This window comes from Hippopotamus amphibius, chromosome 9 (assembly GCF_030028045.1).
Source record: "Hippopotamus amphibius kiboko isolate mHipAmp2 chromosome 9, mHipAmp2.hap2, whole genome shotgun sequence".
NCBI lineage: Eukaryota > Metazoa > Chordata > Mammalia > Artiodactyla > Hippopotamidae > Hippopotamus > Hippopotamus amphibius.
Genome location: NC_080194.1, coordinates 22,738,226 through 22,762,947, shown reverse-complemented (window position 1 = coordinate 22,762,947; position 24,722 = coordinate 22,738,226). Strand labels below are relative to the sequence as shown.

Sequence of the window (24,722 nt, the reverse complement as noted above, 5' to 3'; positions counted from 1 at the left end):
CTCCCAGTTCCCTTAGAAAGTTGGCAACCTGGCCAGCCAAAAGAAACCTCCCCCTTTCCTGAAGCTTACTCTTATCCGTGGTGCTGAAGCATTTTCCCGACAAGCGCCCACACGGGCGCTGTCAGAGGTGCTGAAAAAAAAAAATCTTCCCTGACGCTGCCCAAATCAGAACTGTGTATCTGTTATTTACTCACGTCCTCAAAGAGCAGCAAGCTTTCTCCATCTTAATTCGACTCTACCGCAGAGCAGAGCTTGCGCCGGCGTGATTGGAGGAGATCATGGGCAAGGAGGAAAAACTAATAGCAGCATCGCTCACCTGAGAACTGAGATGCTCCCATGAGTTTTGGAATTGCTCCGCTCCTTACAGCAGAGGCACCATTTTAAAAAGTGCTAGTCTTTTGATTTTGTCCTTACACAAGGGTTCTGTGGTATTTCCGCCCGCGTTTAAAAGGCAGAAGATTTGACAGCAACAAGGCTTTCAAAACCGGGAATTTGCATTGTTTTCCAGTGGACTGACTTCCAGGACAAGGACTCGTCTGCACCCGCCCAAAAACCATGGTACTGCGTGCGCCCTTTGCCACCGGATCCTCCCCTTCCAATGAGACTTTCTGATTGTGTCTACCAACTCTCCTATTAGGAAACCCGTGGGTTGCATGCAGCTATTCTGTTGTATTCCCGTTCTCACTCTCCCTCCCTTCTCTCACTCTCACTCTTGCAAGAGGCACAGGATACCATTCTGCTGAGAAGAAAAAACCTACAACTACCTTAAGTGATTAAGACAATATGCGCAACTCTCGCCTTTCATAGCTATCTCCATTTAAATCTGGCAAGAGCCGACACCAAGCTTTGCAAGAATGGAGTCGGTAAAACAAAGGATTTTGACCCCAGGAAAAGAGGGACTAAAGAATTTTGCTGGAAAATCCCTGGGCCAGATCTACAGGTAAGGGAAAGCAAACCTATGTTTGCCTGGGACTCAGCACGAAAAAAAAAATCTGCAGAGCTATTTCCTTAAATCCTGGTTGCTTAGAGAGATTGTAATATGATCGGAAAATCTTTTTTGTTGCTCACTGATGGAGCAGGGCTGCTCTGGAAACCTACTTATTAATTCAGGAATGTTGCACTAAATTAACCTGTCTGGTGTGTGTGTGTGTGTGATTTTTGTTTGGGTGCCTGCAGGTTCTTATCCTTTCCTACAGAGGATTTATCCCCTTTACAATTAAGAAACGACCTACACCTGTTCAAAGAGCCTTTCTTTTGTTGCTTATAGTGACACCAAATTACATTCCTTTAATGCAGAAAAATGAATAAAAAAGACAATCACCTAAAAATTAATCAATAAAATTCCAAAGAGTAGTGGCAAAAAGAAAGCTGGGTCTCAGCTTCAAAACTATTTGAGTAGAGAAGCCCTCAGTGGAATCTTCCTTCTGTACTGAAAGAAGAATCAAAATATATCAATAATTGATCGCTGAAGCAGTGCCTCTCTTTAAATCTGAAACAGTGTGTATGTATTTTTAATTATTTGACCTCTCCTAGAAGTCTATTTCTCGCATAGGAAATGTCACAGTGCTTTTAAGAAAAGCCATAATAATAACCAGCCAAATGACTTTGGAAGTACTAGAAAAGATTTAAAATTTTAATCTTCCCTGTAGTCACTGTACTAATTATTCTGTAAATTTCACAACTTTAAATTTTTTAAAGAACCTTTTAAAAATATTTTAAACGAACACACATTTTTCTTAATAATATGAAAATCAAGAAGAAAGGGCAGAAACAAAAGGATAAACGATTCTAAGAGAGCGCTAATTTTTGCATGTGGGAAACTGAAGCCTTTGGAAACGTATAGGATGTGCAAAGAACATGACCAATGTACCTCCCAATTTTCCAAGTCTCTCTGGTTCTGGTGGGCTTCTTGCAGGCACCATCATGCACCTATGCGGCAGTAGATACTGCAAGGGCCCTGCAGTCCCGCAGCTGCCCTGGAAAGAACTGTTCTTTCCCAGCCCAACTGCCATCAGGTGGGGAGTTCAGGTGCAGAGTTTAACTTGGCATATATGAGTGTATGAAGCTGCTATGAAAAAAATCACATTAGTTGAATTTTTCACTCTTAGAACAAATAAATTGCCATGTGCTCTAACACTGAAATTGGACTTTAGGAACGAGAACTAACACAGCCGCAAGTACCTTTATGATTTGTCCCCAGCTGCTATCCTGGAGAATTTGGAAGTCTGACATTTTTTGCTGCTAGCCTCAAATTGCTTGACAGCCATCTCCTAAGTTATGCATTCTTGAAATTGATTTAAAATTTTCATTTGCTTTACCTGTGTATATGAAAACGATGGTGTGTGGATATAATTATTTAAAGGGGCACACATAGAAAAAGATATATGGTGGATTGAAAAAATCTGCAAATTGTAAACGGAGAGGCTCTTTGTTTAAATATCCATCTGAAGGGTCCACGGTGTGTTACCCTTCAGATTCCTCTTCTTCTTTTTAATAGAAATTCCACGGATATATTGTGGACCAGGACAACACTATCAGCTTTTAGTAAAGCCATTCCATCACTCTGCTTTCCCCTTTCCCCTCCCACCAAGGACGAAAGCCTAAAAGCAATTGAATCAGAGGGGTGAAATCTTGTGAAATACTATGCAAGTTAAAAAACACAAAACGAAACAATTCTGAGATCCTCTACCTTGGCGTGGAACATCTTAGCAGAGTTGATTTGGGGGCGCATTCGTATATCTGGGAGTCGCATTTTACGTCTTTGGAAATGGGCCCATGGCATTTTTCGGTGTTTGTAACCGAGATAGTAATGACGCAAGATTGTGAATAATTAATTATTCATGTTCTGGCTGTAGGAAGCTTAGGTGTCGGCCATATGTTGCGGAGGCCTTTGTTTCAAACTGGGGTAACAAGGGATAAAAGAGTAAGCTGTGTAATAGGAGAGTAAACGTTGAACTGGCACCCTGGGGCTGGAGGAAGGGTTAGGAGAGTGCGTGACACTCAAAGAAGGTTCACAGACCTTCTCCGCGTGGGCACCGGACGGGGCAGGCCTTAGTCCTCGGAGGCTCCCGGGCTCAGCTGAGGGGCGGGATCCTGGCGTCCTCAACCCGGAAAGCTTCAGCTTGGCTAGGAAGGAAGGGGTAGCGCGGGTGCAGGACCATGCCTGGGCCCGCACTCTGGGGAGCAGCGCTGGGGAAGCTGCATGGCTGGCTGAAAGCGGCTGTCTCCAGGGTAGCCCACTGCGGGTGGGAGCTGTCTACACAAGCGCTGAGAAGGCGCCTTTCGAGTCACCCCTTCCCTTTACAAACTGCAGACCCCGCAAGAAAGTTAGGCCCAGGCGTTGTATGTGAATCAAGGCGCTGTGGGATGGATCCCGAGGGAATGGGGACTGGGCTGTCATAGGCCAGAAGATATTAAAGTCGAAGAGATGCTGCCGCGGGGAGGGAGACAGGGAGAAGGCTAGAGAGCCCTGGAGGTCCTGAAGCCTGGGGTCAGCCCAGCACCCTAACCCCTGAGGGCGGGGAAGCAGTTCAGGGCCCCTTTCCCCTGGGTCCCCCACCGGTCCTGGGAACTAGGAATGCGCTGGCGTCGGGAGTGCCTAACCCGCGGCGTCTTTACCTCCCCACGCTGTGCCGCGCAGGGTGCTGGAGAAGAAGCAGGAGGCCGGGGAGACCATCGAGCTGACGGAGGATGGGAAGCCCCTGGAGGTGCCTGAGAAGAAGGCGCCTCTGTGCGACTGCACGTGCTTCGGCCTGCCGCGTCGCTACATCATCGCCATCATGAGCGGCCTGGGCTTCTGCATCTCCTTCGGCATCCGCTGCAACCTGGGCGTGGCCATCGTGGACATGGTCAACAACAGCACCATCCACCGCGGGGGCAAGGTCATCAAGGAGGTGGGCAACCACTGGCCCTGTGGTTTCGCAAAGCCACTCCACCTGTGTTTGGGCCCCACTACCCCCGCGGAATGAGGAAGGCTCGGCTGCCGCCTCGGGCCCCCTCTAGCACCGCCCTTCTAGACTGGGCCGCGGCAGCCTTAACAATCCCTTTTCGCTCTGGAGCAAGTCACTTCTGTTCTCTGGGCCTTCCTTTCCCCCCCTGCAAAGTGGAAAATAGCATCTAGCTCACTAGGTTTTTGAGAAGAGTGACTTCATACAAGGAGTTGGTCCTTAATACTGTCCGCTAAATCTAAATCGAACTGATTTATTTTACTCGGAGAAATAGAGCAGCCGGTTAGCTATAATTTCCCCTGACTTCTTCCAATTCTCACCAAACATTCTGAATACTCAAAATGAAAGAAAACCGAAAAACAAATCAAAACAGCTGTGCACATATATCGGCAGTTTTAGCCGAGAGGTCTTTAGGAGCCTCCCACCTGGCTGGAGGAGAGAGGAGCCGCAGCAGCGCAGGACAGTCTTGGGGTCACGGGGAATCCGGTCCAGTAATCTTCTGACGTGAGTTGGGTGACGCCTAGGGAGAGGAAGGTCAACGTCAAGGTCACAGAAACCCGTGGGTCCGGACTTCCTGTTTAGAGATCTGTGCGAACGTGAGCCAGGCGGAACGAGAGTTGGGGGCTGGGATGAGAAATTCGGGGTGGGCTGTGGATGGGAAGCTGTAAGCGGTGATGGGCCCTGGCTATTCCGGGAAACCCTGCAAAGTGAGTTTGGTTTCAAACTTTATTCAAGGGGGTGGGGTGAAGGGGGTCCCCAGTTCCCTAGGCCAGATAAGGGCTCTTTCACCTTTCCTGTGCGGATAGTTCGCCCCAGTTTACTGTAAGATTCACCTTTTGCGGAGGACCAAGCTGGTGAGGGCGGAGTGAAGGCCCTGACCTTCCGACACACCCCTCTCCGGCTCTTCAGACCACCCCTGAGCAACACCTCCCTCTCCACTGACTCCCCCAGTTTCCCCGGGCTTTTCCAAATCTCTCTGGCCCGTGCCCACCCCCACTTTGCTGGGACCATCCTTCCCACAAGCTCCTCCGACTTCCGCACCTTCCATCCCATGCTCCCCACCTTCCTGCCCCAGAATCTCCCCAGCTGGGTTCCATTCTCCAAGAGAGTCCACTACTGCGTGGGCGGCGTCGGCTAAATGGACCCGGGTCGGGTGTCTCTATTCCCAGCCAGCGAACAGAATCTCCTCGCGGAGACTCCTAATGTCGCAAACTCAAGCCCTGATCCGACCTTCCCGGCAGTTGTCGGGGAGCAAAGCCAGGACGGCCGGCTTCGTTATTAATCACAATCCATTCCAAACGAGCACGATTCTTCAGTTAAAAGAGGCATTTCTTCTCTGTAATCTATAAGATTATACCTCTGTAAGAAGGTATAGATTAAATTTTGTTAGGAAACGAAAATTAAGCCACCCCCACGCCCGGAAAGCAGGGAGTACCCCGGGCGGTGAGGGCTGCTCGACCGAGAACTACTGAATGTGAATTTTCAGTCCAAGCACTGACTCTACTCTCTCCCTCTACCTGTTTTTTGTTTGTTTTATTTGTTTTGTTTTTGTTTTCCTACTCCCATAGAAAGCCAAATTCAACTGGGACCCGGAAACCGTGGGGATGATCCACGGTTCCTTCTTTTGGGGCTACATCATCACTCAGATTCCGGGCGGCTACATCGCTTCTCGGCTGGCAGCCAACAGGTAAAGCGGGGGCTCAGAGAGGTGGGGCTTACACCCTCCGAGGGGCAGCGGAGGCTGCGGGCAGGAGCGACAGCCCCACCGGGATGGGGAACTTCTGGACGAAGTCTCCTAGTCCCCTGGAACCCAGTCTTGGGGCTGGAACACCGTGCCTGTTTCCAGAATAAGGCACCCCAAAGGATTTGAGCTTCCCAGGGCGGGCGCACGTTGCCGCCGCCGCCCACCTGCCCTGGTGTAACCGGCTTCTCGCGAAATGGTCGACGTGCCTGGTAGGAGCTGAGGCCAGGCGGGGAGCCGGGGAGCAGAGAAGGTGCCGCCGAGTGCACAAGGGGGTGGGGGGCGTCACTGCACTCTGGTCTGCACGTCCCTCGGGTGCCCCAGCTCCGTGTGATGCTGACCTCGCGGTAGGAAGCAACGAAAGCCCGCCCAGATGGTGCTCTGGGTCTGCAGGATTTGTTTCTATGGAGCCAGGCGGGAGCCCCGGGTGTGATTCCACCTGTTAATGAGCTCTGCTGAGAAGGGGCGGGAGTGGGGAAGGCGCTCAGCTGCTTCCAGAGGCCTCCAGCCCGGCTGCAGTGGTGGCTGCAGCGCAGGTCCTAGCGCCAGCCCTCAGGAATGCCCCCAGCGCCACCTGCAGAGGCACCCCCAAATATGCGGCAAAAGGACTGATGGGATGGGGGTGTCAAGGAGCACAGCCTGGCCCTCCAACGGTGAGAGACATCTTCATTTGCTTCACTATGTGTATGATGATAAATAAAACTCAATACTCCTTAAATCTAAGTGTAAAGCTGAGAAAGAACAGATGCACTCGCCCTTCCAGGTATTGCTGCATAGAGACCCCAATAAAGACTTCCGGTCTTCTTTCAGCCTGTACCTATGACTTCACCCCCTCCCTCCCCGCTAAAGGTCAAGTTTTGCTGGAAAGTCATCTAGAACTGGGCACCTCTCTAGTCTTGATCTCCTCTCTGCGTTCCTAAACTGGTCTCTCCTTATCCCTCAGTGAAATCTCCCAGGCCCCTTCCCTGGGTTTTGTCACCTACAATGTCATTCAACAGAGGCGTTTTCTTGCCCAAGATTTCTCAGTCATCTCCAAGGCCTAGGAAGAGATTCTTGGAAATTTATTTTAGGCGTAATGCCCCTAGGGTGAGGATTTTTGGACTGTCCTTCAAATCTCAAGAGGAGGGTGCAATAGATTAGCAATAGTGCCTTTTGAATATTGTCTTTACCCTGACATGATGGTTAATACACAGACCCGATAGGAGAAAAAATATTCTTTTAAAAAAGGTATCAGTTTAAACTGAAAATTTATCAACTGCATAGAGAACCCAATTTTATGAATGGGATAAATTTTAAAAACTGATATAAGGCAGAATAATTTAAAGGAATATTCCCTTAATTGTTACTGATAATGAACATGTTACATTTTTGACTCTTATATCCATAATGCAGTGTCTTGAATCTTTTTTTTTCCTAAAAATATTTTCTAAAACAAATTTCTCAGAAAGATACTTCAAACATACATTTGTAAAATATTTTCACTTCAGTGGAAAAACATCCAACAATTCACCAAAAAAAAAAAAAAAAGACAATATAAAATGTGAAATAAAAATATAGTGGCTGTGCCTTTAAGTTTTTTTTCAGAGTCAGAATCTTCAGCTTGCCAAATGTTAAAATGCAGGCATTTTCCTGCCAGGAAAAAACACCAGGGACCTCCAGCTTTCCCTCTTTCTAACATTGGGAGGTCAGTAAACAGGTTTTCCTAGTTAAAAAAAAAATGCAAGCTCATTGCTATCATTTGTGTCATGTTTAGTAAAGAAAAGACTGATGTTAATTCAGGTTCTAATTTATTTGGTAGATTTTCCGCAGGGGAAAATTTTTCTTAATTTTAGAATTATTATTTGGATCCAAAATTACTTTACCTTCCAGTGGATATTTAGAGGAGAGAAACAATATTTTCATATACAATGTTTTGTGTGCTTCCGGGCTGAGAAAGTCCAAATTGATTGTAAAATATTGTGAACAGATAGAAGAGTATAGGTTCAGTTCCTTATCACATTTTAAGATTTTTACATATTTGCTTTATTTTTAAAATAATATTACAAAACATATAGTGAGAAATATACAGTGGAAGCATCCTGTGAAAACAGCTTTAAAAATGTATAGCATTCCCTTTTCTGATTATAAAAGTATTACATAGCAAATAAGAGAAATATATTAAAAAGAAAGGATAATAAAAAATCATAAATAACTTAATCACCCAGAGATACCTTCATTGACAAGCTGGTGAATGTCCAATTAATCTTATACATGCTACATAGAATTTTATCTTAGAAGAACTTTTTTAACACAAAACTTTAGAGATTTTTAGAATTGACTTGAAAGATGTAATTTCCTTTTTCAAAAACAGTAAAAACAACACAGCAAGACCAGTTTTCCACCTACAAGCATTGTATGCCCATTTTCCCTTCCCTATAGATCATTTAATAATAGAACAAGATTTCCCTTGGGTAGGATCCTGGGGACAGAGTCCTTCCCTCTAGATGTAAAAGAAGCTCACATTGGAAAGTATTTGCCATCACTGCTGTGGGTGGAACTGGAGTAGAGGAACTGAAGTGTGTGGAGACAGCTCCTCCAGAGAGAAAGGCTTCTGGTTACACCTCCTGGCAGATTTCTCAATGAAAAACAAACAGTGATGATTTGGCCTCTCCATTTCATGAATTAAGCAAAAACAGCCCCACGCTTGGTCAGAATACAGATTCTTGGCTCTTTTTCTGGTCCAATTCTAAGTATTCTTGCTTTCCTGAACATTGAGAAGAGGAGGTAGGGAAAGCATGGGGAAAGGAAACTGGGTCTCAGGGAGAGCTCTTGCATCATTTTTTTCTTTTGCCTCTCCTTAAAGGGCTATTGCACATTCTGGGCAGGAGAATTTAGTCAAATCCATGGAGGGCTTTAGAATGGGGAATCAAAGGAAGATTTCTTACAAAATCTGTTATATTTTTAGATGAGAACATATTGAATACAGTGATAAGAAGGTATTGGAGGCAAATTAATTTTGTCTTTAAATAATAAAGAGCATAGGGCTTACAGTAACTCAGATATTTACAAATGTGAAATTGCTAAAAACTATCTTTATCTTGCATTTAGAGAGCAATGAGGAACCTGGTCAAGTATTTAATGGGAGAAATAACAAACGTTTTACAAAGGCATAACCAAAGTAGTTCAGATTTACTAAAGGAAGTTTGGTCAACACTGTATTTTTAATGGATGTTATTGTATTCATGAAGACTATTCTTGCCTCTGCCTATGTGGCAATATTGTTTAAGCCCTATTTAAAAATTTTCCCTATCCTGCTTCTATCCTCCTGATTTCCCAACTCTGCTTTAATTTTCTGTGTAGCACTATTGTCAGCTATCATACCAGTATTTTTCTTAGTGATCTATAACCAAGAAATAACTGCCTTTCTACAATAAAATGTAAGCTCCACGAGTGTGAGCGGTTTTGTCCATGTTTTTACACTGCTGTGTTGCTAGCATCTCAAACAGTGCCTGGCCCACAATAGAGATTATGGAGTAAATGAAATAAACATCACAACAAAGCCTTTTAAAAAAAGGAAACAGTACATAGTGGTTAACATATAAGCTCTAAAGCCAAATGGCAAGAGTTCAGGCTCCTGAATGTACTACTTAATAACGGAATGACATAAAACATTATTTAACCTCTCTGAGCCTCAGTTTGTATTTCTGTAAAAGGGGACTAATCAAACTGTCTACCTGATATAAGTATCATGACAGCTAAATAAGAGAATATGTGTAAAGTTCTTAAATATGCCTAGCACTAAATGTTGGCTGTTATCATTTATTTTTAGTAATGTTAATTCAGAAAAAATGAAAGAAAAATTCTCTTATCACTCAATATCACTTGTGTTTAAATTTGCAAAAGTATTTAGTATCAGTAATGCAAAAAGATTATTTCTATTGTGATAAAAATTTCTGCCTTTTCACATCAGATTTCCGCCTTTAAAATTATTTTCCCATACACATTATTCACAATTTAAATTATTACTGCCTGGAAATGCCATAAGTTTCATTTGAAGGCTCATAAAGCGCTGTCTTAAAAAATACTTTTAGCCAAGAGTATAGAGAGTGCTAGTATTTCAGTGCATGCCATCTTTGAATTCTAGCCAGGCATTATAAATGCACTTAGAGAAACCCATTTAAGTTTGAGGTTAGACTTCTCTGATGAAAATTAAAGATTATCCCCCCATCCTTTATTCAAAGAGGGTTCAGTCCCTAGTGTAACATTTTATCTTTTCAGGTATTTCTTGGGTTTCTAACTTGACTTCTGCTGAAAACAGTTCTTCAGATAAGAGATTGAGGATCACATGTATCTGTAGCATATAGTGAACTCCCTATAACAGAAAGAGCCTATATGAGAAATGTCCAGTTCTAATATGGGCTCTTTCTGTTATAGGGAGTTCACTCTGAGATTGTCATACAGAGTGAAGTAAGTCAGAAAGAGAAAAACAACTATTTCATATTAATGCATATATGTGGGATCTAGAAAAAATGGTACAGTTGAACTGGTTTGCAAGGCAGAAATAGCGAGAGATGTAGAGAACAAACGTATGGATACCAAGGAGGGAAGGACAGGTAGGATGGATTGGGAGATTTGGGATTGACACATATACACTAATATGTATAAAAAAGATAACTAATGAGAATCTGCTGTATAGCACAGCAGTTCTACTTTACCTCGCTGTACAGTAGAAACTAACACAACATTGTGAAACGACAATACCCCAATTGAAAAAAAATAAAGAACTGGACAGGGCTCCTCTCATCCAGTTCTCTCAGTTTATCTAGCAGGAAAGGAAATAGGGAATCAGGGAGGTGGTGACTTGCTCAAAGTCACAGAGATTGTGACTAAAACCAAGGTATCCAGCAACACATGACCACAGGCTCTCTCTACATTGAAATTTAACATCTCTGCCTGATATAACGTGCTTTATTGCCAAGTTCACTTTCAGTAGCAAGCTGAGCCCTCTGCTTTCTAAATGAGTGCCTGCAATCTGTCATGACCCAAATCCAGGACAGAAATCCAAGAATTCGAGAAGGCTTTAGCAGGCCCAAGGGATTCTTTGGCAGGAGAAACGGACTGTATTGTTGTGTGTGTACTGGCTCCCAAATGATTTGGTCATAACATGAGCGATTCTGATCTTTTCCCTGCAAAAGGCAAAATGCAAACTTGATAATGACTTAGGCAAATAGTGTGACTTTTTTGGAGGAGAAAACATGGTATTTGGAAGTTTTTCTCCTGACTCAGCTCTTTGGCAGTTTGGGCTTCTAGAAGACTGCAGAGGTTTGAGTGTGACTAGGATAGCTTAAACCTTCTGTCTACAAGAAAGAAGAGGGTATTCCTTACAATTTTGATTGATACAGCTCAATTTGCACTACTGATATAAAAGAGAGAAGATTTATACTTAAAAATGAACAAATTCTAATGCACGGATTATAGAACTGTTTACTAATGTGCATTTGCATTTATAAAAGTGGAATTTGATACACTTTAGATAAATATTCTGTCTTGCCTGATTATGAAAACATGAGAAAGATGTTTAGAAAGGAACAAAAACACTAAGCACATCTTCATATTTTAAGTCCAGAAAGAAATAATTTTACTGGTGTTATTCTGTCATTTTCCTTCACAGAAATAAAATAATGAAGATGTGCTTTATTTGTCGTAATAAGCATTGGAAATGGATTCTTAAGTCTCATCATCAAACACACTCTCTCTCCTGCTCCCATCATTGTTTTTCCTCTACACTTACTTATCCATTGCAACATCAATTGCAAGCAGGAGTTTCTTAACTCTCCCAGTGAGAAACATTTGGAAATTCCTTTTGTGAGAAAATAATTCAGACTATGAACATAAAGCCTGCTGCAAGAGACCACCGTCCTGCTATGATGGAATTGGTTTATAGTCATCCAGGTTTTTAGGGCCAGAGGTGACTCTCTCTGTTTCACTCATCTAGCTGCCTATCAAATATCTAGCCATCTTCCCATTGTGGGCTCTATAGGTTAGGTATCTGGGGCAATGCAGAAGAGGCCTTCTTTTCTCTGACAAAAGAAAATACCCTTTCCAGGAGATGAATAGATGTATCTGGGAGGAGGGGTCCCTAAGGGCTTGCACGTGGTTTGCTGACACGCGCTTCTCTCTCCTTCCATTCTCCTCTCCTCCCACCCTTCCTAGGTCTGGCTTCCCCTGTGGCTGCCACATCCTACAACTGCAGTGCAGAAGCAGCCTCCGGGGGGAGGGACATGATTTTGAGGGAGGAGAGAGTCAGGTGGGCAGCTGGTAGAATGATTCTCCCGCTGCCATATGCCACTGTTGGGGCTGTCTAATTTCTCTGCCATGAGTGATGAAGTCATTTTTACAACATAATGAGGTACCAAGGGACCCAGAGGGCTGGCTTGTGTTTGTGTATTCCTTTTTTAATTTGGGAATGGGGGCATCAGATGTGACAAAGAGAGGCACCCGAGTCCTGATTTGATTAGATTAAATCCATTAAACAGCCTGAATCAGTCTATTCCTACAGACCCTCTAGAAGAGGATTAGTGCCACACCTGGGGTGAGGAACACTAGATCCCTGTTAAGTGACAAGCCCCAGCACAAATGGAAATTGATTGATTCATTCTGGGAAAATAGATATCATCTGTAGAAATGACAAGTCACCAGTGTTCCTGTCACCTCTTCCAAGCAAATCCTTGTCTGGTGGGCTTGATATGTGAGGGTGTTTGTGGTTGTGGGTCATGGAAAAGTAAGATTACTGGGAATTTCACAACTAACTCACTCTGAATCACAATGAATGTTAATCATCAGGCAGGGTGTGATGTCAGTTTTCAGCAACTGCACTTGCTTTTCCAAACATTTCTGTATCAGGGATACTATATGCCTCTCAATGTTGCCAATCTGTTTAGTAACATAGAGCCTCCTCTCCCTCCCTCTCTCGTCTCTCCTCTCTCTCTCTCTCTCACACACACACATCTTTTTTTTTGCCTTACAGTGTGAAATAATTATATGCTCTTACATATGATCACTTTAAGAACACTGGAGAGTGTGTGTGTGTGTGTGTGCACGTGCATGTAACAAGCAGAGGAGAAACAAGTAAAATGAGGTTTTAACTTGAAAATAAGCAAATTGAATTCATCTTAGTATGTCATTTGCTGCAAAGGAAATCATGAGGAAAACAATTTTAAGTAGCTTTCAAGTGGTTTATTATTTTGAAAACTATCTTAGCAAGCAAATGGCTCTTATTTCATTTCACAGAGATTGGAATAATATTCTTTGGGACATTTAGAGCACCCATCAGTTTTTCATCCTTTTCTTCAGGCATAGAAAAATTAAGATTTTTCATATTTAGTTTGTACATTTCTTTGCCTTTTTTTTTCTCAACCCAGTTACTTACTTATATTCACACCAGGAGTGGGTTTTCAACGTAGCACTTTAGCTGCCAATTATGAGGAGAAGGGCTTTAAGCAGAATAAAATATCATATTAGCTGAGATTCATCTTACTATTTGGAACTTCAAGTTCAGCAATGTTTAATTAATAATTATATAGTTTGACTATTTGTTCAGCAAAAGCAATATTTAAGTTTAGTTCATTGGTAAAAAATTAGTGTATTTTGCTAGAATTTTCATTGATGGTTTATTTTTATATATGGTACTGTTATAAATATAAACACACTGACATAAATATACTGCCTGGTATTTCATATACTGGTATAAATACTGCCTGATATTATAAAGAACCTAGATTTACAAGTCAGAGAATCAAAAATTTATTTAAAATTGGAAAAAAATTAATTTGGGGAAATTTATTTCCACAAAAAATGTTTTTTATGTAAAATATAATATTCCTTTATTTTTCTTCACATTATTCACCTTTATTTGGAAGAAGCAGTGATCAGAACTTACATGAGTTTCTTTACTGATATGGATTATAAAGCAAAAAACAAAACAAATGGAAAACCTGCGCTGTAAATCAGAAATTGGATTAATTTTACAAATGTGTAATTGGCTAATTATATTCAATAGAGTCTTAAATGTCTATTCTGTAATCAAATTCGTTAAAACATTCCCAGATAAACTACATTATTATTTGATATATATTAAAGTTTAACATTTAACCTATGGAGAGGCATGGAAAATGCACCCCCAAAAAAAAAAAAATTCCACAATGGAATTTCAAAAGACAAAAGGGTTGTAAAAATGAACCTGAAAAACAGCACAAATTTTCTGTTTGCGCCTCCTGAAGTCAAGCAGTAGCATGACTGTTTAGTTTATATGATGGAATAGAGGACAGCCATCTCCTAATGTGTAGTTAAAGAGTCTAGAAATCTAGCTTTTAGATTAAAATGGGAGAAAATAGAAAACGAGGTCCGTTGCACGGAAACACAGAAGAGACACTCTAATCGTGTGAGGTGGAGAGGGGTGAGTAAGTATCAGAAGAGCTTCTCAATCAATGTGAAGTAGATCATTCGGGTATAAAATTTCTGCATCTCCCTAAACGGTACATTTGTATGGGGGGTGGGGAGAGAGAGGACATGAAATATAAATTGTCTTCATAATTGCCTTAGTTTTCCGTTTTAGGAGGCAGATGCAATTAGAATTAAATAGAATAATAAATATATGTATCACTAAACTTTTTATATATATCATCATTCTTCCTTACAGCAACTCTGTAAGGTAGACATTCTTATACTTGTTTTACTGCTGAGAGAACTGAACACACACTAGCAGAGTTATTTTCCCAAAGATCACTATCTGGTAAGAGGAAGATCTAGTGTATGAACCCCAGTATGTCTGATTTCAAAAGATGTGCTTCTTTACTAAATATATTTCTCCTATTGAATAGATTTCTGTGTGTTCTTTTAAAAAAATCCATTTTATAGTCTTTTTAAAAAAAATTTATTACTTAGTGCTTGGCTGAGTCCATAGGAAAGAGCAGCACAGCTGTGGAATAGTTTAAAATATTTATTTGCATGGTTTTGATTTTTAGACAAGTCTTTTGATCAGAGGGTAAACTTGAAAAACAGGTAATGGCAGGTATTATTTTCAGGGCAACAATGCCATGAATTGCAATTGCGTGTCAGAGAGGTATGCTAAGGAAAATAAAATTCACAGGAATATTAAATGTTTCTTAGTGTATAACCTATTTCCTTCTGTCGAGATATCAAAAATATATTCAATGCTTATATGTATTTGTTTTTGTAACATCAAACTAAACAAAAATGATTACCGTCAAGCATAATACAACATATACAACTACGTTAAATACTGATAAGTGGAGAGATTCTTTAAGAGGATAATATATCACCTCTGAAGCATTACCACCTGATTTAATTTTGAAAGCAGAGCTTCAAAGACAGTGGTTTAAGAAGCTGATGAGGATGTTGTGCTGAACAGAAAGTATAATGGCAGCTGGTTTCAGGAGTGTCCACGGTGTTATTTGGAACACTTAAGGATGAGGCCAGATTGGGCCATGTACTTGAACTCAGCAACTATTTCAAGTGAGGATTTATCCACAGGAGTACTCTAAATTCTATAGGCCGTACCTACAGTCCTAGTTATTCGATGAGGGTAACTCAGCTTCCGAGGATTGTTAGCATACCCAGAACAGCAGTTTGTCTCCATTAAAAACTCAAGAACAAATAAATGGTCAATTGATTTTAAAGGCTATTGGGATAAAGAAAGCTCAAAGAAGAAAGACCTGTTATCACTACGCACATCTCAGGAAGGGAAGATTTCATTTCCCTCAATTTAAAATCTTTATAAAAAAGTAACTGGTGATCATTTTTTAAGAGCATGCCACATGCAAAGTATTCTGCTATCATCAAGGAGTTTGAAGAAATGAAAGACCTAGACTGTGTCCTCTAAGAGATGCAAATAATGTGGAGGATGGAGGAACACATGATATCTTTGGTGAAGTCTTACAAAAGTGATCTACAGTGCTTTAGGAATATCTGAGAGAGGCAATTAGCTGGAAAGGAAAGGCGTGTGTGTGTGTGAATGGTGGGTAGGTATTGGAGTCAAGTATGTGGGGATGCCAAGACAGTAAAATTGATCTGAAGGAGGCTGTCAATTTTTGTTGGTTTGTTTGTTTCCTCTCAGGTATTTTAAGTAGACTATTGAGGCAAAGATTGAGAGGCTGATGCATTTCAATCAATTCTATATGCCCTCAGAATGGGAGTTAGAATTCATGCACTTTAAGTTTCTAGAAATTCAGGATGATACAGAACAACTTGGAATCCATGGTCACAGAAGTAGCATTACTAATTAGGGCAAAAACATTCTGGAAAAAAAAGGTAGAGAAAAACAATTATCTAAAAACTCTATTGAAAGTTAGGGAATTTCTATGTCACGATAGGTAATATTATAAACCACTTACTGTTAACCAGATACTGCCTCCTTTCATAATTGATTTGTTTAATCTTCATGATAATCCCTTGAAGTATGAAGACATATTATTTCCATTTTATAAATCTAGAAGGTAAGGCTTAGAGAATTCAAGTAGTAACAACTTACACAAGGTCAGCACTAGTAAGAAATTAGAGTTGGAAATTGAATTCATACAGCGTAACCATAGAATGTGTATTCTGTTTTTTTAAAGCTCTTTATTGGAGTATAATTGCTTCACACTGTTGTGCCAGTTTCTGCTATACAACAAAGTGAATCAGCTGTATTTATACATATATCCCCTCCCTCCTGCGACTCCTTCCCACCCTCCCTATCCCAGCCCTCTAAGTCATCACCCATCATCTAGTTGATCTACCTGTGTTATGCAGCAGCTTCCCACTAGCTATCTATTTTACATTTGGTAGTGTATATATGTCAATGCTACTCGCTCACTTTGTCCCAGCTTCCCCTTCAGCCCCCTCCCCCCATGTCCTCAAGTCCATTCTCTGCATCTGCATCTTTAGAATGTGTATTCTTTTTTATTAATTAATTAATTAATTAATTAATTTTATTGGCTGCATTGGGTCTTCGTTGCTGCACATGGGCTTTCTCTAGTTGTGGAGAGTGGGAGCTACTCTTCATTGTGGTGCAGGGGTTCCTCATTGTGGTGGCTTCTCTTGTTGTGGAGCACGGGCTCTAGGCACGTGGGCTTCAGTAGTTGCAGCATACGGGCTCAATAGTTGTGACTCACGGGCTTAGTTGCTCCGTGGCATGTGGGATCTTCCCAGAGCAGGGCTTGAACCCGTGTCCCCTGCATTGGCAGGTGGATTCTTAACCACTGCACCACCTAGGAAGTCCTAGAATATATATTCTTAACTAACGTTATGTCATGCTGCTTGTATGTCCCCAAGAAAAATATGGCAGCTGCTTGGTCAATTTAGTTAATGAGGACAGTCAAAACCAGGTCAGAGAACTTCACTTTGGGTCTTGATCGAATGATCTAATTATGGTTTGTATTTTATAAAGGACATTGTCCTTTTCAGCACGCATTTCCATTCCACCCTTGCTGCTCTCCTGTGTAATAAAAGGCGAGGCTCTTACTTCAGCGATGACAAGCTCTGTTCTCTCTGGGCCTGCCCCTTACCCCAGATATGTCTCTTTTGTGACAGCTGGGGGAATATCTAGCATAGTACTGCTAAATCAATGATTCTACTATCAGGAAAAGCAACATCAGCATCACCAGGGAACTTGGTAGAAATGCAGATTCGCAGGCACCACGCAAACATAGGGAATCAGAAGCTCTGGTGCCCAGCACTCAGTGTTTTGAACAATCTCCCTAAGGTGATAATCATACAGGAAGAAGTCTGGAAATCATAGTGCTAAACTACGCTATATTCAAGAACTTCTTTTCCATACTCAGTTTTACTATTTCTTCCGCTTCTTTTTTGAAGCTTAGATTTTGTTCATAAAAAGACAAAACCCTCCCAAAATGAGCCTCTCCATTTAACTATTTACTTCAAACTACTAGGTACAAATTAAATAAGTTACAAGGATGTAATGTACAGCACAGGGAATATAGGCATTATTTTATAATAACGTTGTATGGAGTTTAATCTATAAAAATATTAAATCACTATGTTGTACACCTGAAACTCATATAATGTTGTAAGTCAACTGTACTAAACAAACAAACAAATAAACCATAGGAGGGACAGAGTAGAATTCTGCTCTCAGTCTCCACTGCTGTGAGCATCCACTTTCAATAATGTTTTTGTCTTTCAGTTTTTATCTTTGCTGCTGCTGCTGGCACTATTAGTGCTAGTATTAGTTCTGCCACTATTAAAGTACAATAGAGCTTAGTGGTTAAGTACCTAGGATCTACAACCAGACTGTCAGTATAAACCATATTCTCCACTTAATGTCTATGTGACTTTAGCAACTTATTTAACTCACTGGGACTTGGTTATTTTATCTATGAAATAAGATTGGTAGTAGTGGCCCTCTAATACAGTTAGTTTAAAATGAGAATCTAGAACAGTGACTGGCACACACCAGCATAACACCATTGGCTATGATTATTTCTATTTGACTGACTCACATTTTTGGATTTATTTTTTATGTGCCAGGCACCAGACTAAACCTTTCAGGTATATTATTTCATTTAGCCTCACAGCAATCCTCTGAAATATAATAGGTTAATATAATCATTGAACAACTCCTAACACCTCTTAAATGCTTAGGATATGCCAGACATTCTTCTGGGTGTTTAACTTGTAATAGCTCTTAGGTTCTGTAAATATCCACGTTTTGTAAATGAGGAATGAAGCATAGATAGTAAAATAAACTGTTCAAGATCACTCAAGTAATAAGTAACAGAAATGGACTTTGAATCCCAGATGTCTGGCCCTAGTAACCATGCTCTAGACCATTACACAGCACTGCCCTTTTTATAGACAAGGAATCAGAAGCCTAGAGAGATTAAATAACTTTCCAGTCACATAGTTACTAAGAAGCAAATCTAAAGTCTTACAAAAGTTTCTGTACAATATTTATGTCATCTTTTTCTCTTTAGCACTTTTACTGACTTTGGCCCCTTTACTCCCCGGCAAACCTTCATCTTACCTGAACTTACATGCATGCTGGTCACCTTCTGACTCCCTGACTTCATAGTTTCCTCTCCCTGCAATTTCAGTAAGCTTCATATTTACTTGACTTTAGGGACATAATTGATTTCCCTCTATGATCACCCTAAACTCCATCATCTTCAAGATGTCATGGACTTATGGTCTCTTCTCTTCCCTTCCTTGTCCTACCTACATTTCCTCAAGCCCTGCTCACAGCTTCCGTGTTCATTATCTCACTCCTGATGTTCTTTCTTCTACTCACGTGTACCACTATGTACAGCCATTTTCAGTACTGTTCTAGTTTATGGTATGTAATGTAATCTCATCTATTATTTGAAGCTTTGCGGATCCATTTCCTCTTTGGAATGTCTTCATTCTTTTTTAGATCAACCTTCCAAAGCCCAACTTTTAAGTTTCCTCCTGAAGCGCTGGTTTCCTGGTCACCCCAGCTGGAATGGACTTTTCCCTCCTTTGCTTTCCATTTGTACTCTTGCTATAGCCTTAAGGATATGTTGTCTCATGGCTGCTTATCTTTCCTTTTCTCTTCTCCTACACCAAGGACATCCTTGTCTTTTTCTAGGTGCCTAGTTGCATCGTGTAGATGAAAGAGCACAGATTTATAGATTTCCATATCAGAGAATTCAAATATCAGCTCTACTGCTTGCTATTTTCTTGCACAGTCTGTCTCTATTCTCTGATTTGTAAAATGAAAGGAAAGTGTGACTCAGAGAGTTGTTGTGAGAATTAAGTGAATTAATGTAGATGGAGAAAGTATCGTAAGTGTTCTGTAAATTTTAGCTCCCTTCTCCTCCTCAACACATTACCATAAATATAGTCTCACAGAGGTTTGGAGTGTGAATGCAGAAATGAGTGTTGAATGAAGTGGCTGCTTCAATTTTGGCTGTATGTAGTACATCAATAAAAAGTGTAAACGCTTCCCACATTGGCCAAGAATTTTGATAATCATAATTTTAATTACTTGGATATAGATTTGGATATCATTTTCATAAAATTAGAAAAGAAGACTAGGTTATGAAAAGTTTGCTGGATTGTATTCTTAAATACTTAGAAAAAAGTCAATCCATTTTTTTTTACATATTAAAGATATATTTGAAGTACATATATTTTTTAAGAACTTTTATTGAGATACAGTTAACATACAATAAACTGCATATATTTAGAGTGTACAATTTGGTATTATTTTTTCTTATTAGTAATGTGTATATGGCAATCCCAATCTCCCAATCCATTCCCCCCCAACCCTCCCCACTTTCCCCACGTGGTGTCCATATGTTTGTTCTCTACATCTGTGTCTCTATTTCTGCCTTGCAAACTGGTTGATTTGTACCGTTTTTCTATATTCCGCATATATGTGTTACTATATGGTATTTACTTTTCTCTTTCTGACTCACTTCACCCTGTATGACAGTCTCTAGGTCCATCCATGAAAGTCAATCCATTTTTATGATGCAGTGGCCACTAATAAAAAAGGATGGTTAACCACATTAAGAAAGTTACAAGTAGGAAGCATTTAGAAATGTCACAGATTATATAATTTGAAATACTGTATTCAGGATAAGAGTGGAAAGTAAACATTGAAAGTAGTCTATTGACATTTTATCTCAGGAACAGTAGTATGATTTCAAGTGGCTTTGTGATTATGATTAGTTAAATTTAAAGTTAGAATTCTGAAACACATTACTAACTACATATTATATGCATAATTAGGTATAAATCCCAGTGGCAAAACCCACTGACTTTGGAATCAGACAAACTAGATTTGAAGCAAGGACCCTCTACCTAGAGCTGGTTAACGACTTGGGCAAATGATTTCACTTATCTCAGGCTTGGTTTCTTCATCTACAAAATGGGTATATTAATAATGCCCATGTCATTGGGTTGTTAGATGGTTGTGGGTTTTAAGGCATGTGAAGTGTTAGCATGGTGTCTAGCCAGTTAAATAAACACTCATTAATTTTAGCTGTGACTATAGTGTGAGTTGAGTAACAAATAGTTCATAATTGATTCAGCTCTACTGGCAGGTGATTTTGTCCCCCAAGGGATATTTGGCAATTGCTGGAGACATTTTTTGTTGTCCCAACTTGGAGGCATGTGCTACTGGTATCTGGTGCATAAAGGTCAAGTGTGCTGTTAACATCATACAGTGCACAGGACTACATCCCACAACAAAGAATTACCCATCCCCAAATATCAATAGTGTGAAGGTGGAGAAACCTTGAACTAACGAATGGATAAAATTCATCTCTCTCCAGTTTATCTAGAGATAGCAGTATTTTAAACTCTTTCAAATAGGGAGAAAGAAACTGATGATTGAAAGCTATATTCATAGAAAATAAACATGCATCATTCTTTCAAAATAAGTACAATATTAGAAAAGAAGACACACATATTAGATAAACCTGGATAAAAAATAGTACAGTGTTTTTTGTTTTGCAAAGCTTAGCATGCAGAATTATCACCTGGACTGCTTATTAGAGCAGATTTCCAGGCTTCACTCCTAGCACATTCTGTTTTGGAAAGTCTGGAGTGAGAAATCTGCATTTTTAATAAGCACTCCAGGGAAATCTAATATAGTTGGTTCATGGATGACAGTTTGAAGGAATTCTTCCAAAGGGGCTGAATGCGGTGGATGAACATATGAACACTTTTGAAAATCCTTTAGCCTGATGTAGCCCTGCTTCTCTTTATCCTTTATGGCTTAAGCAACCCTGGTCTCATTATTATCATGCATGATGAGCAAAGTGGGAGAGATCTACAGAAAGATACTGTTCAGTATCAAGACAGCCTACCCATATGCCCCAGACTCCTGTCTTTTACTCTTTCCACCTTTATCCTCTCTGTTGCACCTCCATCCTGTCTCAGGTACCATTTACCACTAGGTCCAGGAAACATGCCACATATGTTCCCTTCTATCTAGTTCCTCTCAGTCCTAAAGGAAACCTCCAAAGTGTTCTGGGATTTACACACAAGAACATGTGGATTTCAGTCTTGAAAGAAGAGAAAATTCTTTCACCTTGTAATCAAGCATGAAAATACATTTTAAATCAATTTGAATAACAATTTTGAATTTTTATTTTATAAAGACAGGTTATGGGATTTTTGCATTTATTTTCTGAAAAATAAATCCATATTTGGCAGTTTAATATCACTGGGTGTGTGGCGTTTTAATGGGAATAATCATTTCTAGACATAGAAAGTTTCTATTTTGTGCTAAATGTTTAGGAAATAAGTTATTCTTTAACTCAAGCACAAAGCAAACAGCACAGAGGAAGAATGGAACAGAATACTCACCTCCTGAGTGACTAGTTCCCTCTGTGAAGAGAAGCCACTGAGGACAGGCAGATATTAGGCTACATCAAGTAAACAAATGTATTTGACCCAGTCTATGATTCATAGAAAAGGAGCTGATCCACTTCAGCCCTTCATAAAGTCATTTCTTAAATTTCCATGGCAGATTAACAATAATCAAGGCCCCTTTCAGAAGCTCACATCTTTAATGGTTACATTTAAATGTGCCCTGGGAAAAATGAAAGATTCTATAAGGCAACCAATCTTGACTGAATCCAAGGCTCAATGTTTGACTTGAAAAAACTTGCACAGAACATGCAGCTTAGCTCATCAGAGATAATGTGTCCCCAAATTTCTATGCCAGAAAGTGTTTACAAAATTACCCATTTAAGGGGATATTTTTCTTGCTTAGGATTAACAGTATGAAAGATTTTTTTGATTAATGATGGAATGGAATTTTTACTTTCAGGTGGATAAAAATGTTAGCAATGCTTTCTTGAATTGTTGTTTATATGTATGCAAGTAGAGGCACATCTCAGACAGAATCCCACCACCTACACACCTACACAAAAAGATAGACAAACCTGAGATAGACATATTAAGTAATTATTATTTCTAACATGTCCTGTGGGAGCTGATTATGAGATTTGTTGGGGCATTTAAATATGATTCCATTCATAAAATTTTATACCCTACTTCATGGTATCACATGAGGCACAATTCCATGTAGGCACTTATTATTTCCTTAGCAGCTCTTCAGTGTGTATCTGTTGTGTATCAGGCCCTGTGCTATGCATTAGAGATACAAAAGTGTATCTGAAAAACAAGCTCTTGCCCTTAAGCAGCTTACATTGTAGACTGATGTATAGACCAAAATCATATACAGTGATTCATTATCTATTTGCAATTTGTAATTAGATCTGTGAGGAAAGTGAACAGAATTATTGGATCCTTCTTTTATTTCTTGTGCTTCAAATGATGTAGCAATTCAAGATAGTCTAAGTATATCTGCTATGGCTAGCCAATCAAGTTTAGAATATTCTTATTCTTTTGGAAAAAAACAGTCTACCTTAAAATTGCTCATAGTTAACTTGATCTGAGAAATGTAGATCTATTAACTCCTTTTATTTTTCAGGGTTTTTGGAGCTGCCATACTTCTTACCTCTACCCTGAATATGCTAATTCCATCAGCAGCCAGAGTGCATTATGGGTGTGTCATCTTTGTTAGGATACTTCAGGGACTTGTCGAGGTATGCAACTACAGGATGACATCATTTTAAAGTTGGCATGCTAATAAGAATCAGAAGATTATCTTTGTTTCGACCTACAAATAAATATACTTTATTAGGTTGTGTCTACAGAGTGCTAAAAAAAATTGGAAGGGTTAGAAATCAGATATCTTGTCTTTAAATGATGATAAACTACAACTGTGACTATTTACCCCCACTTTCTAGAATGGAATGGTATTAAAGAAATGTTTAGTGACTATTTGACTTTAAAAAAAAAAAGAGCAGGCACTTTTGTTACTGTGCTGTGATAAAAATTTTGAGTCCATCGTCTGCTGGTGAAAACTCTGAATTAATACCTTTGGAGAATTTCATAACAAGCCCCTGTTGGCTTTTAATCATGATCTGAGTTTTCACTAAAACATTTCATTGAATGTATACTTTGGGCATCTAACTCTAATGATTGGCTTTTGCTCTATCGGCTTGTAGCCTTTGTAAGAATATCAGTTAAAAACTTGAGAAGGGCGTACCTGTTGCCCCTTCTCTTTCCATGAAATATGGTGGGGGTAGGTAAGTCAGATACATTGCTAAGGCACTGAAAACAATTTCCTGTCTCTCCAAAAAGAAAGAAGAAATGATAGGATCAAAATAATAGAAAAAGAATATTTTAAAGATTTTAAGTTCTAGACATTAATTTCAGGAAGTATGACCTTCAAGAATTTGTTGCTTCACCTTCCTCTGAAGGGATTCCTTGTATATGGGAATCACTGAGTTTAATGCCTCACAAAAATGTCTCTCAAATTATTCAAACTGGTCAGAATTGCAGATGAACTGAGTAATAGAAGATCTTTTCTTTGGACTTCATCAGAAGAAAAGGGAGGTAGAAGGAAGTCTTGAAGGGTGGGAAGAATTTGAACAGGTGACTAAAAAAGAGGCCGTGTCTTACCTGGTCTGGGCTGATTAAAATGGAATTTCACGGAATCAGCAAAGAAAGGCCCATTGAGTGGCAGCTCCTCCTAAGACCTTGTGCCCATTCTACGGAAACAGCATCACATCAGAGAAGTGAATGTACTTATATTTGAATGACCCTGAACCCTAACTGGCAATGTATATCTTCTCCCATCATAGGGTGTCACCTACCCAGCATGTCACGGGATATGGAGCAAATGGGCCCCTCCTCTAGAGAGGAGTAGATTGGCAACCACCTCCTTTTGTGGTGAGTATTATGGCATATGCAGTTATGGCAGGTAAAAGCTTAGGAACAACTTTGATAAGAATCGGAAGTTGGTAAAGCTCACCTGTAAAATCAGTTGAGGTGTGTCTGTATGTGTACATGAGGAAAGGTTTTTGACCCACTGTTGCAATTTCTTTAATTATAATTGGTCTCCTCAAATCCTCCACTCCTTCTTACATTTTGTATTTTTATAGGAGTTTGTTCATTTCATCTGGGTTTTCAAATATCAATATATTCATGAA

General features: G+C 40.1%; 1 protein-coding gene across 1 annotated transcript in view; it reads left to right on the top strand.

Moving 5' to 3' along the window:
- The first annotated feature begins 747 nt into the window (after positions 1 to 747).
- The window catches only part of SLC17A6 (solute carrier family 17 member 6), a 38,233-nt gene continuing 14,258 nt past the window's right edge, over positions 748 to 24,722 (top strand). Inside the window, exons 1-5 of the mRNA XM_057749918.1 lie at positions 748 to 940; positions 3,641 to 3,893; positions 5,516 to 5,634; positions 23,156 to 23,270; positions 24,375 to 24,462. Of these exons, the coding sequence (XP_057605901.1) occupies positions 855 to 940; positions 3,641 to 3,893; positions 5,516 to 5,634; positions 23,156 to 23,270; positions 24,375 to 24,462 (661 nt within the window). The 5' untranslated portion in view covers positions 748 to 854. The remainder of the gene's footprint in view (positions 941 to 3,640; positions 3,894 to 5,515; positions 5,635 to 23,155; positions 23,271 to 24,374; positions 24,463 to 24,722) is intronic.